This window comes from Arachis hypogaea, chromosome 12, assembly GCF_003086295.3.
Source record: "Arachis hypogaea cultivar Tifrunner chromosome 12, arahy.Tifrunner.gnm2.J5K5, whole genome shotgun sequence".
NCBI lineage: Eukaryota > Viridiplantae > Streptophyta > Magnoliopsida > Fabales > Fabaceae > Arachis > Arachis hypogaea.
In genome coordinates, this window is record NC_092047.1 from 5,285,240 (window position 1) to 5,305,158 (window position 19,919).

General features: G+C 31.2%; 1 protein-coding gene and 1 pseudogene across 1 annotated transcript; both read left to right on the top strand.

Annotated features, from left to right (window-relative positions):
* Positions 1-4,172: 4,172 nt before the first annotated feature.
* LOC112726545 (uncharacterized) lies at positions 4,173-6,599 on the top strand. Its single transcript, XM_025775970.3, has 4 exons — positions 4,173-4,582; positions 4,701-4,973; positions 5,557-5,716; positions 6,226-6,599. Exons 1-4 carry the CDS (start codon positions 4,340-4,342, stop codon positions 6,402-6,404), a joined length of 855 nt encoding a protein of 284 aa, XP_025631755.1. The 5' UTR covers positions 4,173-4,339; the 3' UTR covers positions 6,405-6,599.
* Positions 6,600-15,325: 8,726 nt separating this feature from the next.
* LOC112726546 (receptor protein kinase TMK1-like) lies at positions 15,326-19,453 on the top strand (annotated as a pseudogene).
* Positions 19,454-19,919: the final 466 nt, after the last annotated feature.

The following is a 19,919-nucleotide window of genomic DNA, read 5'->3' on the forward strand; positions in this document are numbered from 1 at the left end:
AAAATAAAAAATACATTAATCTCCTAAAATATAGAGTAAACTTTGATAATATTTGTCAAACTTTCTGATATCTAAGAAACTACACTTGTCTTTTTTTTTTTTTCAATTTAAAGATTATTTTATCAAATTAAAATCATTAAGTGTCAAAATGTTTTATCTTAAGTGTAAGACTAAAAGTATTTTTTTATTTTTTGTTTACTTTAATTTATATATATATTTGGAGGAGAATCATTTTCATATGGTTTGACTCATTAATTTGTTAGTTGGTCCATGAAATAAGCGAAGAGCCAAGGATATATATTGGGGCAAAAAATTATATTTGACTCTAGTGTTGTATGTGTTTCATTTTTTCTAATGACTATATTTTCCGGTTGTTCCAACTTTTGGACAAATATTTATATTGACCGAACTAATTATTAAAGGATAATACTATTAACGAATAGTGGTTTTGAATGAAGAGTGAACATTGTTTTTATAAAATAAAAAATAAAGACATTATATATAATATATATTTTTAAAAGATTTAGTTATAAATTTCACTCTTTATTCGCCTTTTTTTCACACAAAAAAAATCTCGTTATTAAATATATTATCCTCCTATTTGTAAGCATATGCTTTGGTGGTTTTCTTTCTAATAACTAGTTAGCTACTCTTTGCTACTTGTGTTAGTTGTGTAAGCTAATATATACTTTTCTATATCACCTTAAGTCAAGCATAAGAATCTTTCAACTGAGAAAATAGTAAAATACTCTAGTCCTGAATAGAAGAACGAAGAAAGGTATGGTCAAAATGGAGGAAATATTTTTGTTTTTTCTTTTTAAAGAAAAATGGTTAAAAGAACAAGAAAAGGATTCCCAAATTTATTCTACATAAGCATTCTGACCAGAAGTATTGTTTGCTTGTAATTGTTTATGGGATTAGAATTATCAATGATCAAGACTTCAACATAATGGCAAGGTATGTATCATGCCTTAATTATATGTTTAATATTTCGGACTGCTTAATTCCTATGATTTTGTCCTATTAATGTGTTTGATAACACAAACTACCTAATGCAATTTTTGTATACCTTTTATTTGGCATATTCTAACGTACAATAATAACAGGTGATGAATTTGGTTTGTCTGGCTTTTAATTCGTAATAAGGTGAATGTTTGGGTCTACGAAGCACGAACACTTTTTTAATTTGTTATGTGTGCATGTTAAATATATTTTAGATACAACATTTATTGATATTCTTTCGATACGCATATCTTTTGTGTTTAACGTGTTTTAATAAAAAATAAAAAAAATTTCTGGACACACTTAAATACATCTAAATATTATCGCGTGTCAGCGTGTTCAACTTTATTCTTGATATGTATTCTTGAAATGAGTTTAAAAATAATATATATTATTAATTATTAAAACAAAAATATTTTAAATACTTTATATAATTAAAAAAATATTAAAAATAATTAAAAATTAATTTATATTAATATCAATAAAATACCAAAATTTCATAATAATTTATCTAAAATATTATATATATATTATATCGTGTTTTCCTATCTTATAAGTAAGGCTGTATATAATGAGTTATAACTCAAATGACATAAACTCTCCATACTCAATTAAGAGGTTGCGGGTTCGAGTCTCATATTTTTGGTAAAAAAAAAAAAAGGCTGTATATGGTTTGGTTAATCCAAAAACCAAATCTATTTTTGGGTTAGCAAAAAATATAATTTGATTAATTAACCAAATTAGTTTTATATGATAAAATTGGTTATTAACCGGTTAAAAAATTTAAAAACTTATTTTTAACTAATTATAAAAATAAAAACCAATTTAAAAAAATAATCATTTTTTAAAATTGATTTTTACATAAAAAAATTAGATTTTTCAAAAAAAATAAAAAAACACCGATTAACCAATTTAAACACAAGAGTTGTATAAATTTAGCTTTGATTTTGATTAACCAGTTAAAAATTAATTTTTAAAATTTGGTTTTAATTAACCACTTTTTAATAATATAGATATAATTTTAAAATTAGTTTATTAAATTGGTTAACTAAAATATAATTATAAATTTTTAACTAATTAATTACAATTTGATTATTTTATATACACCTCTACTTATAAGAATTTTAAATTCGTGTGTCTCGTGTTGTGTGGTATTTTGTATCGGTGTTAGTACATCATTCGGTCATATACTATTGTTATTATCTTTAATTTTATTAAACATTATCGCTTTTAATTTTGGTGGTAGGGCAAAGTCTCTTCACCTCTCGCGTTCAAGCCTTAGGGGCCGAAAGTAATTGTATGAACTTATTCTAGAGCTTAGACTTAGAAACAGGAACAAAAGAGAATAATACTTAATTAGAAATTTTTAAAAGTAAATCATTTTATCTTGTTAACAGCAGTTAATCAATATACTAAATATTAAGGAGAAGTACTGGATTTTAAGCTGGATTAGTGCGAAGGAAGATGACGGTGGATTTTCAATAAATGGATCTACTAAACAGTGGGGTATCTATATATGAGACTCTAATACTAAGATCAGTAATAATCTAAGAGGGATAAAAATTAGAGAATAGAAAACATATTCACACACACATCCCACTTACTCAAAATTTACATACAGGTTTTTTTTTTTTTTTTTTATCAAAGATAGGAGACTCGAACCTGCAACCTCTTAATTAAGTATTGGGAGACTATGTCATTTGAGCTATTATTCATTGGCAAAATTTACATACAAGTTAATAGAAAACATATACATAGAAAATATAAATTATTATATTTTATTCCTTTCTATAAGTGTTGGCTATATATTAGTCAAAAAGTTATTCAAAATATATATACGAAAGGTCATTAAGTTGGAGAAAACCTCATAAGTAAAATGCATGTTGATTAGTGTTTGGAATGAGTGAGCAAATTAGTAATTTACAAATATTTGTTTATGCAAAGCTACCCCCACCCTTCATCCCTCCTCCTTTTTCTCTATTTTAAAGATTTTCTTATTTGAAGAAAAATAATGAAACATATTTGATAAAAAAAATTACAAATGTCAATCTTTGCAAATAATAAGAAGAATTATTGGCTTAACTATAGAAGTGTAATCGAGTCCGGTTGGGTCGATTTAAATGCAAATAAAAATCGAATTGATTAAAATTGATCAGTTTAAATTGAGTTGATATATTTTTTGTAATTGTGTTTGAACCGAATAATTTAGATTGAATCGGTTCAAATAATCAGATACATGATTAAATTAAATTTATAAAAAAATGAGAAAAACGGGACCAAAAATTCTATAACACTAAGAAATGAAAATAAAAAGAAAAAATTAGATCAATTACACATTACAATTATTTTTAAAATATACAATCCGTGCCTTTTAAACTTTTTATTTAAAATAAGATATTTTAATATAATTAATAAATATTTTTATATTATCATAATCAAACATAATTAATAAAAAAAATATTTTTATATAAAATATCTAAATATTAAATTACATACAATTGATAGAAAAAATATTTTTATATAAAATATCTAAATATTAAATTACTTACATGTTTTTAAACTACAAATATTTAATTTATATACTATCGATAGAACATGAATAAGAATATGATATATACTAGAAGACATAATCTCAATTTAAATATAGTACCTTGTAAATCAATTAATTAATATGTTGATATTTGTCACCGGTATTTTTGGTTTTAAGTCTAATATTTTTCGGCCAATGAGTTATAGTTCAAATGACATAGTCTCTTCGTACTCAATTAAGAAATTACGGGTTCGAGTCTCCTATTTTTAGTAAAAAAAAATATATAATATTTTTCAACTCCGGTATGTCGTATTCTATTGGCTATTGTTTTAATAATGTCACTCATTTTTTTTAAATTTATGAAAATATATATAAAAAAAGTTATATTTGGAGTGATATTATAAAAAAAATAAAAATAAATTTTTTTATATAATATAATAAAATACATAATATAATAATAGTCATATTATATTATGAAATATTGAAATTGACCGTTTATAGTTTCTATTTCTAGTTGCCCCTAGTTCCAACTACATGAAACATGTGCCTTTTGTCTTTTGAATTTGTGATACATGGCATTGCCAAGTGTGTTGTTGTGTGGGACCATGACATATGAATTACCAATCTTAGTCAACAAAGTGTTGCAATATTCAACATCTAATCTAAATCTCAATCTAAACTCAAGTTTCTCTTATCTTCTGTACTATTTGGAGTTTCCCATTTCCTCTGAGATTCTCATCTTGTTTTTGTTTCTCCTGTGTCCCCTCCACCTGTTTGATCAAAGTCCTCTCTAAACTGAAACTAGGGATGCTGAGTATGGCTTCCACACTTAGCCTCTTGAAATTTTCAGTTCTTCCCAAAAATCCACACCAATTATTTTCAACCCCAAAAATTCACCAACTTCCCTCATCAATCTCAGCAAGATTGAACACCCCAAAAGATCCTCCAAAGGCAACACAATTTCTAGAACAACATAGCATCAGCAATGCTCTCAAAACTGTTCCACTTACACTCACAGCACTCACATTCCCATTCTTGTTGGAACAAAAGGCAAGGAATAAGGATCTGCCCTTCAATTCTTGTTTCTGTATGCATAATGATCCAATTTAGGTTAGTCACTATAGTTGTTGATCTTTGTTTTCTGATGGGGTGTTTCTATTTTGACAAGGATGCTGCACTTGCTGTTGATGGAGAATTTGGGATATTGGAAGGAAGAACATTTGCTCTGATACACCCTATTGTGATGATTTCTTTGTTCTTCTTTACATTGTGGACAGGGTATTTGGGGTGGCAGTGGCGGCGCGTGAGGACTATTCAGGAAGAGATCAATGAGCTCAAGAAACAAGTGAAGTCTACACCTGTTACACCAGAAGGGAAACCAGTGGAAGGAGCAGAAGCACCATCATCATCTGTTGAACTCAAAATCCAGCAACTCACTGAGGTGATAACTTTGCACAATTTTTTTTTTTATGCTATTATTCTGTTGTTTTTCTGAATTTCATTTTGCTATGCTACTATGATTGTTTAGACTGAAAATGCAAAGAGTCAATTTGACGAGGATTTTGGAACAATTTATGGTCTATGTCATGGCACTATAGTGTTATTTAATCCACGTAACCAAACCCATCTTGTAGGAAAAGATTTAGCTGTTGATGCTGGTGTTGCAAGGAGATATACACTAATTTAACTTACAACAACATAATCTCAGGTTTAACAGCAAATTCCTGAAGTTAGGGACAATATTATCTATGCTTACAATTTTAGGGACTTAAACGGGTTCATTTGATATATTAACATATTTTTCCAAATTTTGGGGTGTACCTTGTCTTATCTATCATTAGCCGAAAACATGAACACTTGTTGATCTTTGTGCAAGGTTTAAGATCTTTGCATTTTTTCATTAGTTACATCATGTTGGGTTGAAACTATAACAAATGTAAACCTTGATTTACTCCTACGTTACTGAATACTTGATTTTGGCATATGGCCATCACCTAACTTATTGGCTTGATTTTCAAATTAAGGAAAGGAAAGGGCTGCTTAAAGGCTCCTATAGGGATAGGCACTACAATGCAGGATCCATACTCTTAGGATTTGGGGTGCTTGAGGCTGTTGGTGGAGGGTTAAACACATGGATTAGGACGGGAAAGCTATTTCCAGGTCCACATCTGTTTGCAGGAACAGGTAAAGTCTTAAATTTACATTTGATTATGGAAAAATTAAGAGGATGAGGATCACAAGAAAATTCAATTTTTTTATGAGTGCGTCACTTTTTCAGTTCTCTAAACATATTGATTAACTATGTACTTCACTTTGATCTCATAAAAATGATTCATTTAAGTCCTTAGACTCTTCGATAGCAGCATTTTGGTCGGTGTAGCTGCACTGCATCGACCATTTTAGTTCCGCCATTACAAGTCTGCTGACTGCTAACATGTCACGTGTTTTGACCATATGGCATATCATGTGGCTTGATACATTAGCAAATTGGTAATGGGGGACCAAATTAACTGAAGGAGTCCAATCTCAAAGATCAAAATGCTGGTGTTGAAATGAATCATGCTTACAAAGTAAAGATTTACTATAAACACTTAGCAAGTATGTGAAAATAAATCTTTTAGAGAAGTATAACATTCTACGATATTATTATTTTGGTGCGAAAAATGATTATGCTGCATTCTTTTGTCCACCAGCTATCACAGTATTATGGGCACTATCAGCAGCACTAGTTCCATCAATGCAGAAAGGGAGTGAATTGGCCAGAAGTCTTCACATTACATTCAATACATTAAATGTTCTTCTCTTTATATCTCAACTTCCTACTGGTTTTGAGATCTTAATGAAAGTGTTTGAGTTCACACAATGGCCTTGAATGTAAGATTCTTATGTGAAAAAATCACACTCTTTTCATTCTTTACTATTTGTCATTGTGACATTGAATCCTGACTTATTGATTCAAGCATGTACCAAAAAATAACAATGACAGATAAAAAGAAAGGGAGAGAGCATTTGCTTTCCTTTTAGCTCTCTTCCATGGAAACATCAAATAATAAGAATTTTTCTAATATATGTAAAATGTGTTCCACGAAAGTGCTGTGATAATAGGGATTGTAATTTGCAAGTTGAAGACTAGTTCCCTTCATATTTAAGTATTTTAATTTTTCAAGTCTCTTATATATAAACTATTTTATTTTATGGAATAGTGATAGAATAATTATTTTTAATGTATTTATTTGAAACTTATCATCTTATAAACAATTTTATTTTTCGTTTTACTAATGTTTTGTACCATAATTCAAGTTTATTTAAAAGTATTTAAAATACAGGCTAAAAGTTTAAATTTCTAATGGATAGTAAAATGAAAATAGAAAAAGTTGAAAGCTTTGAGGTCTGGGGGGTGATGTTTACATAATTGATGTCTGTCATTATTGCATCATTTTGAAGCCATATTTATTTTTGAGATCACTAAAACAAATATCTAAAATTTGCCCATACAAATACCCTTTTATTATAGGCTTCACCAAATTCGTTCTTAGATTAGCATATCCTTTTCTTCATTTTTTCCCCATAAGTGTCTATGACAACACTATCAATCGACTACAATTAATTCACTATAAAAATAAAACTTGTCTTATTTGATTGGATTCTATATTCTTCAACACATTTTAAATTTGGAATTTAAATTTAAACCCCCCAACCTTCATGTTCACTCTCTCAACTTTATAGCTAATGTCATGGTTATTTTGATGAATCCGAATACTTATATATATATAAGCATGAAAATTATGAAAATTGAATTGCTAAGATTTTTACAAATGGGAAAACTACAGCAGGGCTCACATATATGAGAGTTTTATCTCAAGTCTAAGGCAAGATATGATTATTTCGGATTCTTAATTATTATCTTGACATTAAAGAGTGAAGGTCCTAATAAGTCTATTATTTGACAAGGATATAAAAGTGTTATTAATTCAAAGCTATGAAACACGTAACACGACACGACACGACGTGGGATACGTCGACACGTGAATTTTAAACATGACACGGGGATACACATACATATAAATATAAAGTATTTTTTAGATAAATTATAATGATATTTTGATATTTTATTGATATTAAAATATAAATTAAAATTTTTAATTATTTTTAATGTCTTATTTTAATTATATCAAGTATTTAAAATATTTTTTTGTTTTAATAAATAATAATATATACTATATCTAAATTTACTTTAAAAATATATGTTAAGAATAAGACGGACACGCTGACACATTATGGTATTTAGGTGTGTCGAAATATGTCCGGAGAAGAATTTTTTATTTTTTATTAAGACACGGTTGGACACAGCAAACACGCGTATGGGACGAGTGTCGGTGAGTGTCATATCGGACACAGCAACTCAGCGAAGTGTCAATAACAATTTAATGGGAGTAATTTGTTAACGGAGATATGTATATTTATAAAATAATAAAATAAAGAATCAATTTCTTTTGCATTAACAATTTTTATAATATACTAATCCTACTAAAAATGGTGGGCAATTTTCTTAAATAAATAAAATAGAGTTCAATTTTATCTGATTATATATTTTTGAAAATGAAGACGCAAATATATTTTTTTTTATTAATCTATAGAAATCGTTACTTGTAGTAGCGGAACAAGGGAGAACATAAACCGCTATTGGCAACCGTGCATTGGGAGGTGAACAGAAAGTCACAGCAGCGATTTTTGTAGAATGTTGTTTGGGCATAAACCGCTACACGCAGTAGCGGTTTATGTGTATTAGATGTTGAACGTAAACAGTTGGAAGCAGTTAGGTTTACCTTGAGTGTGTTATCAATGCCGAAGTGTCCAACTCCAAGAGTGTCTAGTATGTCAAGAACTTCCAATTTAAAATAGGCATAGCGCCCTTCGAATTGGGTGTTATCAATGCCAAACTTTCTTTGATTCACGCTATTAACATGCATATAAATTTCATGAATTAACGTTAGTGCATGCATGCTTAATGGCTTATGCATGCATTATTAGTGAATTAATTATTAAAGTATGCATGCATGTGCTATTAATTAATAATAAAATACAAAAAGTATGCATGCACTAACGTTAATTCATGAAGCTTATATACATGTTAATAGCGTGAATCAAAGAATGAAATATGTATGTTGAAGGCGTTATTAACGCCACTTAATGAAGCATGCAAGCAATACATATTATTCAAGAAACAAGCAAAACATGCACAAAAAAGTTTGACGTTGGCAACGCTCAACTCAAATTGGTGTGTATTTTATTTATGTAAGAAAATTGTCCAAAAATAGTAATTAATATTTTAAAAATGTTATTTTTACATTAAAAAAAATTAACTACTAAATTAATCACTATATATTTATATATAAATATATGTATAATTTAATTTATTTTTAATATATATTATATTACTAATTAGTTTTGGTGATTGATTTTAGTATATAACTTTCATAGTTGTGAATGTTTCATTTGTTTCTTTATCATTATATTGTCCTAACTTTTGAAGATCCTGTTCCACAATTTTTTATCTGTCACCTTCAATTGAACGCGCATTGTTGTTAGCCACTACCCAAACCAAACATTAGCATATCCTTTTATTCTGATTCCATTTGCATGTAAATGTATGGTACATAAATCAATTGATTTCTAGAATTAATTATAGCTATGATCAATTATGATATCATCAAAGTCCACGTTTCAAAATCAACTACTCAAATGACATAATTTTTTTATACTCATTTAAAAATTTTGGGTTCGAGCCTTTCTATCTTAAAAAAAAAAAATCCACATCTCAAAAGCCTTATATTCCAAAATTTAATATACAAAAAAAAAAAAAGAAATTTCTAGAATGATGGACACATGCAAAATTTATGGCAACTTTAATGAATGAAATCTTGGCCATGGTACAAATTCTTCAATCTCCCAAAATGAAAATTTTCAAGCTTCACCACTTACCGTTGAATTTTTATTATGTGTTTATATAATTGTCTAGAATATATGTCATGTATGGAGAAGGTTAATGGAAGCCGCAATCTCTTCATAGAAGATTAATGAAAGGCTTCACAAAAATGTCAAAAATTGGAACAAGATTACAATCATCTATCTCGTCTGAACATTACTTTTGTTTTTTACTTTGTACACTAGAATAAGGAATAAATACTAATAATTTATATAATGAGACCATTTTTGACGAACACAAATTAAAGACTACTTTGCATTACCATGACTCTATATATATATACCCTTTTGTCATTTTTTAGAGTAAATTTAGTTTTATTATTTAATTACTAGTATATTTAAATTTTAAAGGTAAAACCTGAATAAAAAAATTATGTTAATCTACATTTTAATGTGATTTTAATTATCAAATCATGATTTTGACAAAGAGAAAAAAAAAAGCTTTGGTTAATTGAATAAAACTATAAGGGGTTCTCTGGTGCCAAAAAGATTTCTGATTAATTTGTCAAAAAATAATATTAAAGTGTAAAGTGAGATCCACTCCTTTATTTTTAAGTCCTATATGTCACGGTAAATTTTAGAAGGTTAGATTTGGAGTGTTTGAGAATACTCTAGATGGTTCCGGAACGTTCTAGAATGTCCTAGAAGGTCCCGAAATACCCTAGAAAGTTCTAGAAGACTCTAGAAGGTCATAGGGTATTCTAGAAGAGTGTAGATGTATATAGAAGTATAAAGAGTGGTATGGAATAATCTAGAAACATTTAGAGAGTTGTGGTAGGATAGATATTTGTAAAGAAGGTTCTGGATGATTAATTTGGACCGTTGATTAGATTTAATCCTAACCATCCATTGAGGAGGTGGATGGCTATAAATAGGGGTGAGAATTAGAGTTTGGAGGTGTGAATCATTTGTAATCACACTTGAGTAATAAAGTGTTCTTTCCACCAAAGCTTCCTTTCTCTTGTGTTTTCTTGTATTCTTAGCTTTCTTGCTAAGTATTGAGGGTTAGGCTGACTTGGTCTTAGCTCAAGAGGTTGAGTAAGTACGAGTGCTGGCACGGTAGCGTTGGAGTGTGTCCAAGGCCGTGACATATAGCTAAATTGAAGGGATACTTATGGCTATTTTTTGTGTAGCATTGTCAAGAAATCTCTAGTAGGGGTGTACATGGCCCGGTCTAGTCTGAAGATCCGGCCCTTCACCGAACACTTTAGGGGTTAATTTAGTGTGATTTCATCGAGTTTAGGGTCGGGTAAGGGTCTCAAAAATAGATTCGGTCATTATTTCGGGTCGGGTCCGGACCATAGCTCGGGTCACCCGAACTCGGTCCGGTGGCTCGGTCATCATACACAATTAATATTTTGTATTATTAGTGATGGATGATGGCTACTTTTATGTGGAATTTAAATATTATAAACCTTAATATTTTGTGTTATTAGTCCTTATAAAATTAAAATTAATGTTTTATGTTTAAAATGCATAAGACTTTAGACTAATGCATAATATTGTATTATTTGTATTGATTTAAATATTTGGTGTTATTAGACAATATTAGTATTGATTATGGTTATGCTTTAATTTTAGAGAAGAGTTGGTTCTTGTTATATTTTTTTAAGTGAATTTTACTATGTGAATTGTGAAATAATGGTTGGAGATTAGGTGATTTTTATATGCTAAAGACCCGGTTTTCACCCGATTTTTACCCGATTTTCACCCAACCCGAAGGTTCGTAGGTTTTATCGGATTTAGAATCGGGTTTGGGTCTAAAAATTAGACCCGATCTATATTTCGGACCAAATCTGAGTTAAGCCAAATTCAATTTGGCCCGGCCTATGTAGACCCTAACCTCTAGCATATGTTAGCATCTTGAAAAGGAAGTAATTGAAGGGAAAGGAGCTACATTGATACACAAGTGTGACAAACTGAGGTAATAAATTAAAGTGTATGAATCCAGCTTTTGGAAGTTGGAACAAATACTTGAATCTTATTAATTGGCAACCATGATTAAGATTCTTAGTTAGTATAAAAATATTATAGCATCAAGGAGCCGCATCAAGCACAGTGACTACAAGTAACAAAATAATTTGTATCCACATTTTCGATTTAATTTAAAAAATGGAGTTAATTTAGTGTTGAAGATTAAAAGAAGAAAAAACGAATACAAATAACATAACTTTATTTGCAATTTGACAACTAAAATATGATTATTTTAAGAAACATTTATTTAAATGACAAATTTGAAGAATGTCAACTGACTAAGGTTTTCTTTTAACCTAAATTTAAAGAATGTCAATCACTTGAACATGAACGGTTGAAGTTAGTTACCAATTGGTTCGATTTATGTCAAAAAAAGATAGATGCTACCAATTTTCATCCATTGCCAAACCAGAACTTACCACGTTATCACATGACTGTATTTGATTTTTCTTTTTTTTTTTTCTAGAAACAAAAAACACCAACAAAGGAAAATGTTAATGGTTACAAATTGCTCAAAATATAAATTATTAGTATTAATTTGATGAGCTTTGTGGCAACATTTTTTCCTTTTCAATTAACACGTCATTACTCCAAGTTCAATGATGGATCAAATAAAATATTTCCAGAGGCTAGAGAATTTCTTTTATGGCATATTGGAAACAACAGTTATAAAAGATTTGAGTAATGTTAGGAAGATAATAATCTAAAATTATTTTGTTTAACTTAACATCTATAATTTTATGCATATAACATTTAAATTATATTCTTATTACATCTAATATTATGTATTTATTTCAGAGCTAATTAATGAATGTAAAATAAAATAACTTTCAGCTTATTTAGACTGGTTTTTATTGTCTCCCAAATATTTTTGTTAAAGAATACTAAAAATTGAAAATAATTAATGTAGGTTTCTCAAACAGGTAGTTGCACAATACATTTTATTTATGGTAAAAATTCACATATCTTAATTTATTTATTTATCTATTTATATTTGAAATTATCAACAAATACAAATCAGTACAATAGAATATGATCAATGTAGTATACCAGAAATCAAGCACAAATTGTTGGCTATACAAAAGGAACACTTGTATCATACAGAAGTGTAAAAGAGAAATGATGAATCTGATGCTCACTCCAACTTTCTTCCAACATGTTTTCACATTATCTAATCACAAGTCTCTTTCTTTTGGTTTCACTGTATTTCCATTGGTACAGTATATTAAGGTTTCTCCTATAAATAACATTGCATTACTAACATATTTTTTGTGCTCAATTCAATTCTAAATCTTACATTACTTACAAGCCTTATGGTATATCTATAAACTACACCATTGCATTAATCATCATATAACTTTTGTGTTCATTTCAAAGCATAATCTTCATTTACACAAACGTTGCTGTTCTAACTAAGCCTGGATCACATCTCAAAATCAATGGCTAACCCTCCACCGGTTCGTCCATGGTCCCGGTTGGCCTCATTGGGCCCAACGCCATCGAAACCATCACCTCAGACTCAACCATCTCAACAACAAACTCCGACATCAAGGTTTAGGTTTATTCTAGGTGCTGCTGGCAAAACATCATCGGCACCTTCATCTCCAGAACAGAAAGTTCCTTCTCCTCCTAATTCTACTTCAATGCCGAATTCGCTGATTCCTAAACCATCACAATTACCAAAAAATTCCACAACAGAGAACAATGCTTATGCCAACTCCACAGAATCTCCACAGGGAACAACACCATCTGTTCATTCCTATTTGAAGGTTAACACTGAGGTTCAGCCTACTAAGACAGCATTGCAATCAGAGCCAAAAACATCGATGTTAGTTCAGAGAGAATCAGGTGAAAAGCAGAGAGAAACTGCTGAAGCCAAAGAGAAAGGTATCTTTCACAACAAGAAGCTCTCAGATTCTGAGAACAATGGAAGCTTAAGGGTCATAACAATTTCTGGTGAGAATAGAGGAGCTTACATGGAGATAATCCAATCTTCTTCAAAGAAGAAACCAAACTTTCTTCATCGCAAGAAGGGGAACTCCGAATCATCAGAGAATTATTCTGCAGATGGAAAGAACATGAACAAGAATAATCAGAGTGAAAAAACAACAAAATACTACTCGAATCCATCAAGAATGAGTAGTGCATTCTACATAAACAGCAATGTGCAGTGTGTGAACAACTCACTTCTCTATGAAAGCTCTTGCACTTGCAAAGATCCTGGAGTGCAACTTACTCTCTCAGCAAGGAAGCCACACAGTGAAGCATTTCATCAAACAGAACACGTGCATGGCAAGAACAAGAACAATTAAGTTGAATATGGTTGTTGAAGTTTGCTAATTCTAATTCTCCTATGTTTCAGGCATATTTATGGTACTATATTATGGTGTGTGTTGTACTATGTTTGAGAAAAATAAATAAGAGTTGTCGTAAAAGGGAATTGGTTCCACTAGGTCCATGCTACACTTTCTGTATGGATTGAAGGTTGAAGATTCACCATTATTGCCTAAAAGGGTCTAGTCTAGTAGTCTAGTATGCATTTTGTTTGTTGTTTACTTATTTGATGCTAAAGACACACCCTAAATTTCTAGACACACATTTTTTTGTAATTGATGAACAAAAACATATTTTTTTCCTCGTATCAAACTATGCATAGTTAATTAGTTATGAATAACTAGGGATCTTTTTGTCTGTTTACCATAAAAAGTGTGCACTTAGCAATTTAGAGTGTGTATTTAGTTATGATGTACGAAACATTGGACATGATACGACCCAAGATACACTCACATACGAATTTAAAATTCTTATAAGATACGAGAATACTATATATATATATATAATTACAAAATTTTACTTAAATAAATTATATTAATATTTTTGTATTTTATTGATGTTAAATATAAATTATTTTTTAATTATCAATGACAGCCAACATGTATCTAACGCGTGACACGATAAATAAAAAAATGTCCATATTTCATAGGTACTTAGCATCATCTTAAAATGGTTCTTACTTCTTAATTAATAGGGTATATTCTTCGGGTTTATATACATGATGTAATGTTAAGAAACAATGGATACATTTATTGAGTCAATTTTCCAACCCTTCCAGTTCAATATTTGAATAAATCAAATTTTTGCTTTCCATAGTTTTTACCTTATATCAAACGTTACATGAACTCACTAAACAGATAAATGTATATTAAAAAATTAAAATCAATTTTGATTTTTCTATTAGTTGGAAATAAAAATGAACAACTAAATAGATATTACTAGAATTTGTACTCTTACATATATTTTATATTAATAATTAATTTTGATGGCTAATTTTAATAGACTGTTAGAATAGTTGATTTGAATAAAATCATGACATCTTGGATTCGACATGGGTGATGAGCAGAGCAGCCAAACGACGAAACAACCAGCATGATATTGGCATCAATCATGTACAATATTAATACAATATAAAATAATAATATAATACAAAATAAAAATAAAAAAAGTCTAAGAGATCAGTAATTTTTGTGTTTTGTGGTCAACACTTAACCATCAAAAGAAAAATAAGTAATTTTCTACCATTAGATAAAATTTCACACTATTAAAAACATTATTGATAACTAATTAATGATTACAAAACACAAAAATTACTAGCGTTAGCACTCCTCATAAAAATATTCGGACCACATCACATGATGCATATGTTGGCATAAATAATGAGTTTCCCTCGACAAAGAAATGGACGATTAGTGACTAGTTTATTGTTTCCCACATTCAAGGTTCTCAAAAAACCTTGTGCAGTTGGTGCTCGCTTGACACAGATCTGATCTATCCGAAATGGGTGAACCAAGATGGAAAACCAAAACTCAAACCAGTGGTTTACCAACATTCTTCTTCTTCTTCTTGTTATGGCGACGTGTGGTGTCGAATACTAACAAGGAAAACCAGATAGCGGGTGATGAAGCCGCTTATCTGAAGCAGCTTAGGAAGGCCGTATCCCCTGCCCCCTCTAGCTGGTTCAACGTCACGAACATGCGCGATTGGGGACACGTCACGTGCACCGACAGTGGCTTCGGCCTCACCGTAGAAGAAATCAACCTCATTTCAATGCCCCTTACCGGAACACTCCTTCCAGGTCTCAACAACTCCTTAGTAAACCTCAAACGCCTCATTCTCACTAACAATTCTCTCACTGGGAGAAGGGAGTTGTTCCAATGGGAGTTGGAATTTGTCCATAAACTTCATGAGCGGTTAAGGCCAGTGAAATTGTCATCTGCGAGCGAAGATTCCGTTGTGTGGAAGTTCGATAATAAAGGGGTGCAGGTCTTACAATCGGAAACGAGGTCGGACGAGATCACGAGCTATAGCTTCACAAGTGTAATCTGGAGAGCTTCGTATTCCCAAGAATTGAGCTCTTTGGATGGTTTATATTAGTTGGTAGAATTAATACTAAGGAGAGGTTGATTAGATTAGGAGTTGTTATTAATAGTGATAATATTTGTGTCCTGTGTAACAAGAGGATAGAATCTGTTGAGCATTTATTTTTTCTTTGTGAGATAACTTGGCAGGTGTAGTGCTCCTGGCTGCGGTCCTCCTTAGGTACAGAGTGGGTAATTCCTGGAACCATTAAAGAGCTATTTTGTGAGTTAGATTGGTATGCCCAACAGACGACGAGGACAGAAGATGTAGATGACGGCGTTCTTTGCAGTGATCTGGAACGTCTGGTTGAAACCTAATGCTAGAATTTTTAGTAATAAAAGAGCAAGTATCGAGATCATTCAAACAAGGATGTGGTCGAGTTACACAGAGTGGAATGGCTGTGATCCTTTTGGTGGTTGATGGCACTGCCAGAGATGCCAGGGGTTGGTTTCTTTGTTTTATGATTATGTTTTATTTTGTACTTTTTGCTCCACTTTAATGTGTTGAGCTTGCTGTGTTTCAAAAAAAAAAAAACAATTCTCTCACTGGCTCTCTGGCCTCTGCCCTCCCTCGCCGGACTCTCTCTCCTCCAAGAGCTGAAGCTCAACTTCAACAACTTCACCTCCATCCCTCGCGGTTGCTTCCAGGGTCTATCAAGTTTGCAGCTCTTCAACTTGGATTTCAACACCTATCTCGAACCCTGGACATTTCCCGCCAGTTTGACCGACTCCTCTAAGCTCACTACACTCTCTCTCCACACTACAAACCTCATGGGCTCCTTGCCAGATGCATTTGATTCCTTCCCCAAATTAGAGATCATTGATCTCTCTTATAACAACCTCAATGGCGTGTTTCCCAAGTCTTTTACAAAATTACTCAATCTACGATGGTTGTTTCTTATTCAGCAGAAGTTGACGGGTAAAATTGAATTCCTTTCATCCATGACCCACTTGGAAATTGTGTGGCTTCAGGGAAACTCCTTCCAGGGTCTCATTCCTGACTTGTCAAATTGCACCAAACTGCAAGATATCTTCCTTGCGGACAATGTGTACCTCCACCTCCTCTCATGAATCTCTCGTCTTTGGTGGAGGTTTCATTGGACAACAACTGGCTGCAGGGCCCTAAGCCTGTGTCAACAAGAGTGTGATCACAAGTTTCAAAGGAAATGGGTTCTGTTTGGGCCATCCTGGCCCCTGTCACCACACAGTCACCACTTTGCTACAGGTGGCTGCAGCATTTGACTATCCGTTACTGTTGGCGCGCTCGTGGCGAGGGAACAATCCCTGTAACCGTTGGAGGTTCATCAGCTGCGATATCCAAGGCAAGATCACAACCGTCAATTTGACAAACCTGAATCTCACTGGAACCATCTCATCCTCGTTTGCCAAGTTAAGTGATCTGCGAGACTTGCATCTTGGTGGGAATAATTTAAGTGAATCAATACCTGAAAGTTTGACCACTTTGTCACGACTGAAGATTCTGGATGTCTCCAACAACAACTTATCGGGGATCATTCCCACATTCTCGCCTAACGTTGTGCTCAATACTGCAAATAATGCTTTTCTTGTTGGGCATTCTCCAACTAATCAACCAAGTCCAACTGCATCTCGAACTAAACCTCATTGGATTAAACTAGGTACCCTCTAATCTACACCAGCTGAAATGTTGCATGCTTAAAAGTTTAGAATAATGCTACAAATGCAAGTCTCTTTGTTAACTAAGTCTAATCAAGTTAGTCTAAGATAACAAAAATCAGTTATGGCCAGCATTATTCCAAGTCTTACTGTTTAACTTGGTTGGACTTGATTCATAAAAAAACTTGGACGTGTAATATTACTCAAAAGTTTATTAGGAGTATGTATGTGTTGGTAGCATATCATGGGAAGTTTCTCCTTTTTTTTTTTTGTATGACAACAGAAATGAAAGGGATTAAATGCATATAGTAAATCACATAAGACTGATATTATTGTGATATTGGTAACAAAGATATAAACTTATGAATTGTGAATAGATAGACTCAAGTGGTATCTCTAACTTGACTTCAAAAGTGTAGGATCATTTTCAAGTTTTATTGTTGCTTAACTGAAATTAAAGTTTCTGTTGTGCATGCTTCTTGGATCTTGGTAATATTTTCTCTCTTGAAAATATTTATAACTTCACCAAAAAAATTAAAGTTAAATAAAGTTAGAGGTTTTTTGTTTTGTCAAATATGAAGTTCATATATATAGCATTACTCTATTTGTAATTATTCTTCATTGTATATATACAGGTGCTGCTGCCATAGGTAGCGTTGTTGGAGTTGTTGCAATATTTGGGGTGATTGTTTTTAACCGTAAGAGGCGTCTTAGTTTAGTGCAAAAGATAATCTTGAGTAGAAAAAGAAAACATGTTGATCGCTATGTGGAAAGTCTTATTAAAAGTTATCATTCTTTGGGTCTTAAGCAATATACATACAAAGAAGTGAAAAAAGATGATATATTCATTTCATAAAAAATTAGGAGAAGGTGGATATAGTATTGTGTATAAAGCAAATTTAGCTGATGGTGAAGAAGTAGCTGTGAAAATACTAAAACAGTCAAAGGGAAGTGTAGAAGAATTTATAGACTGGGTTTTTATCATTAGCAGAACATCTCATGTAAATATTGTTTCACTTTTGGAATTTTGTTATGATAAGAATAAAAGAGCATTGGTCTATGAATTCATGCATAATGACTCTTTGAATAAGTTCACTTATAGAAAAGAACCTTCTGATACTAATTGTAATATGGATTGGAATACCTTGTATCAAATCTCAATTGGAATTGTTCGAGGTCTAGAATATCTACACCACGGATGTAATACAAGAATCTTGCATCTTCATATTAAACTTCAAAATATTCTTCTGGATGAATGTTTTCCCCCAAAGATTGCAGATTTTGGATTGGCTAAAATATGTAAGAAGGATCAAAGTATAGTATCTATAATAGGTACCGGAGGAACTCCAGGGTATATTGCACCAAAAGTATTTAGCCGAACATATGGCGGAGTTTCTCACAAGTCTGATGTATATAGTTATGGTATGCTGATCCTTGAAATTATTGGAGGGAGACAGAACTACTATGAGAATGTACAATCACATGCCAGTGAAATTTGCTTTCCAGATTGGATTTATAAAGATCTTGAGCAAGGTAACATTCCTGCAAACTGTTTGCTCCACAAAGAAGAAGAAAATGGCATTGCAATGAAAATGACTTTGGTGAGCTTATGGTGTATTCAACCAAATCCATTAAATAGGCCATCTATCAGTAAAGTAATAGAGATGCTAGAAGGACTGCTGGAATCAATACCATATCCGCCAAAACCAGCCTTATTTTCTCCTGAAAGATTTATTCCACAATATTCAGATACATCATATAGTAATAGATATGAGACATGTTCAATAACAACTGAGGAAATTGTATCTGATAAAAGGTAATTATGACCTTGATGTAACTTCTATTTCTTGTTGAACATTGTTGTATTGTTTATATCAAATTTCAAATATATGCTAACATAAATTTGCAATAACTATATATGAAAATATATTCTTAGTATATAACGAACGAAGTGAAATATTTACAATATATATGGTACAACGAATTATTGATATCATAGATAGTATTGTCTGTTACTTATTGAAGTTGTCTTTTTAAAGTTCAGTTGCCATTTCAATTCATAATTTCTATCATTTCCTGCTGTGCATGTCTACTCATTACAAGCACTTACTGCATACATTTCTAGCTTCTGCTCTGTGTTCACACATTGTTTTCCTTCTTCCTCTTATGTCTATATATATGTAATGTGATTCTGTTATTGATCAATGAAATGTAACATACAAACAAGTTAAACCACAACTCCCTTACACTATTTTGTTCATACATCAACTATAATATAGTTTAAAATTAGGACTTCGTGTAAGTTATTTAAATTTTCTTCTAATAATCCACTTTTGTTAGCTAAATTTTAAAACTTGCAAAAAAAAATTAATTTTCAG

What these genes read in the sequence shown, in the direction of transcription:
- LOC112726545 (XM_025775970.3), top strand. Translation starts at nt 4,340, where the DNA reads ATGCTGAGTATGGCTTCCACACTTAGCCTCTTGAAATTTTCAGTTCTT. An exon ending in CATTCTTGTTGGAACAAAAG is followed by an intron (nt 4,583 to 4,700) that starts GCAAGGAATAAG and finishes TATTTTGACAAG; the next exon opens with GATGCTGCACTTGCTGTTGA. An exon ending in AAATCCAGCAACTCACTGAG is followed by an intron (nt 4,974 to 5,556) that starts GTGATAACTTTG and finishes TTTCAAATTAAG; the next exon opens with GAAAGGAAAGGGCTGCTTAA.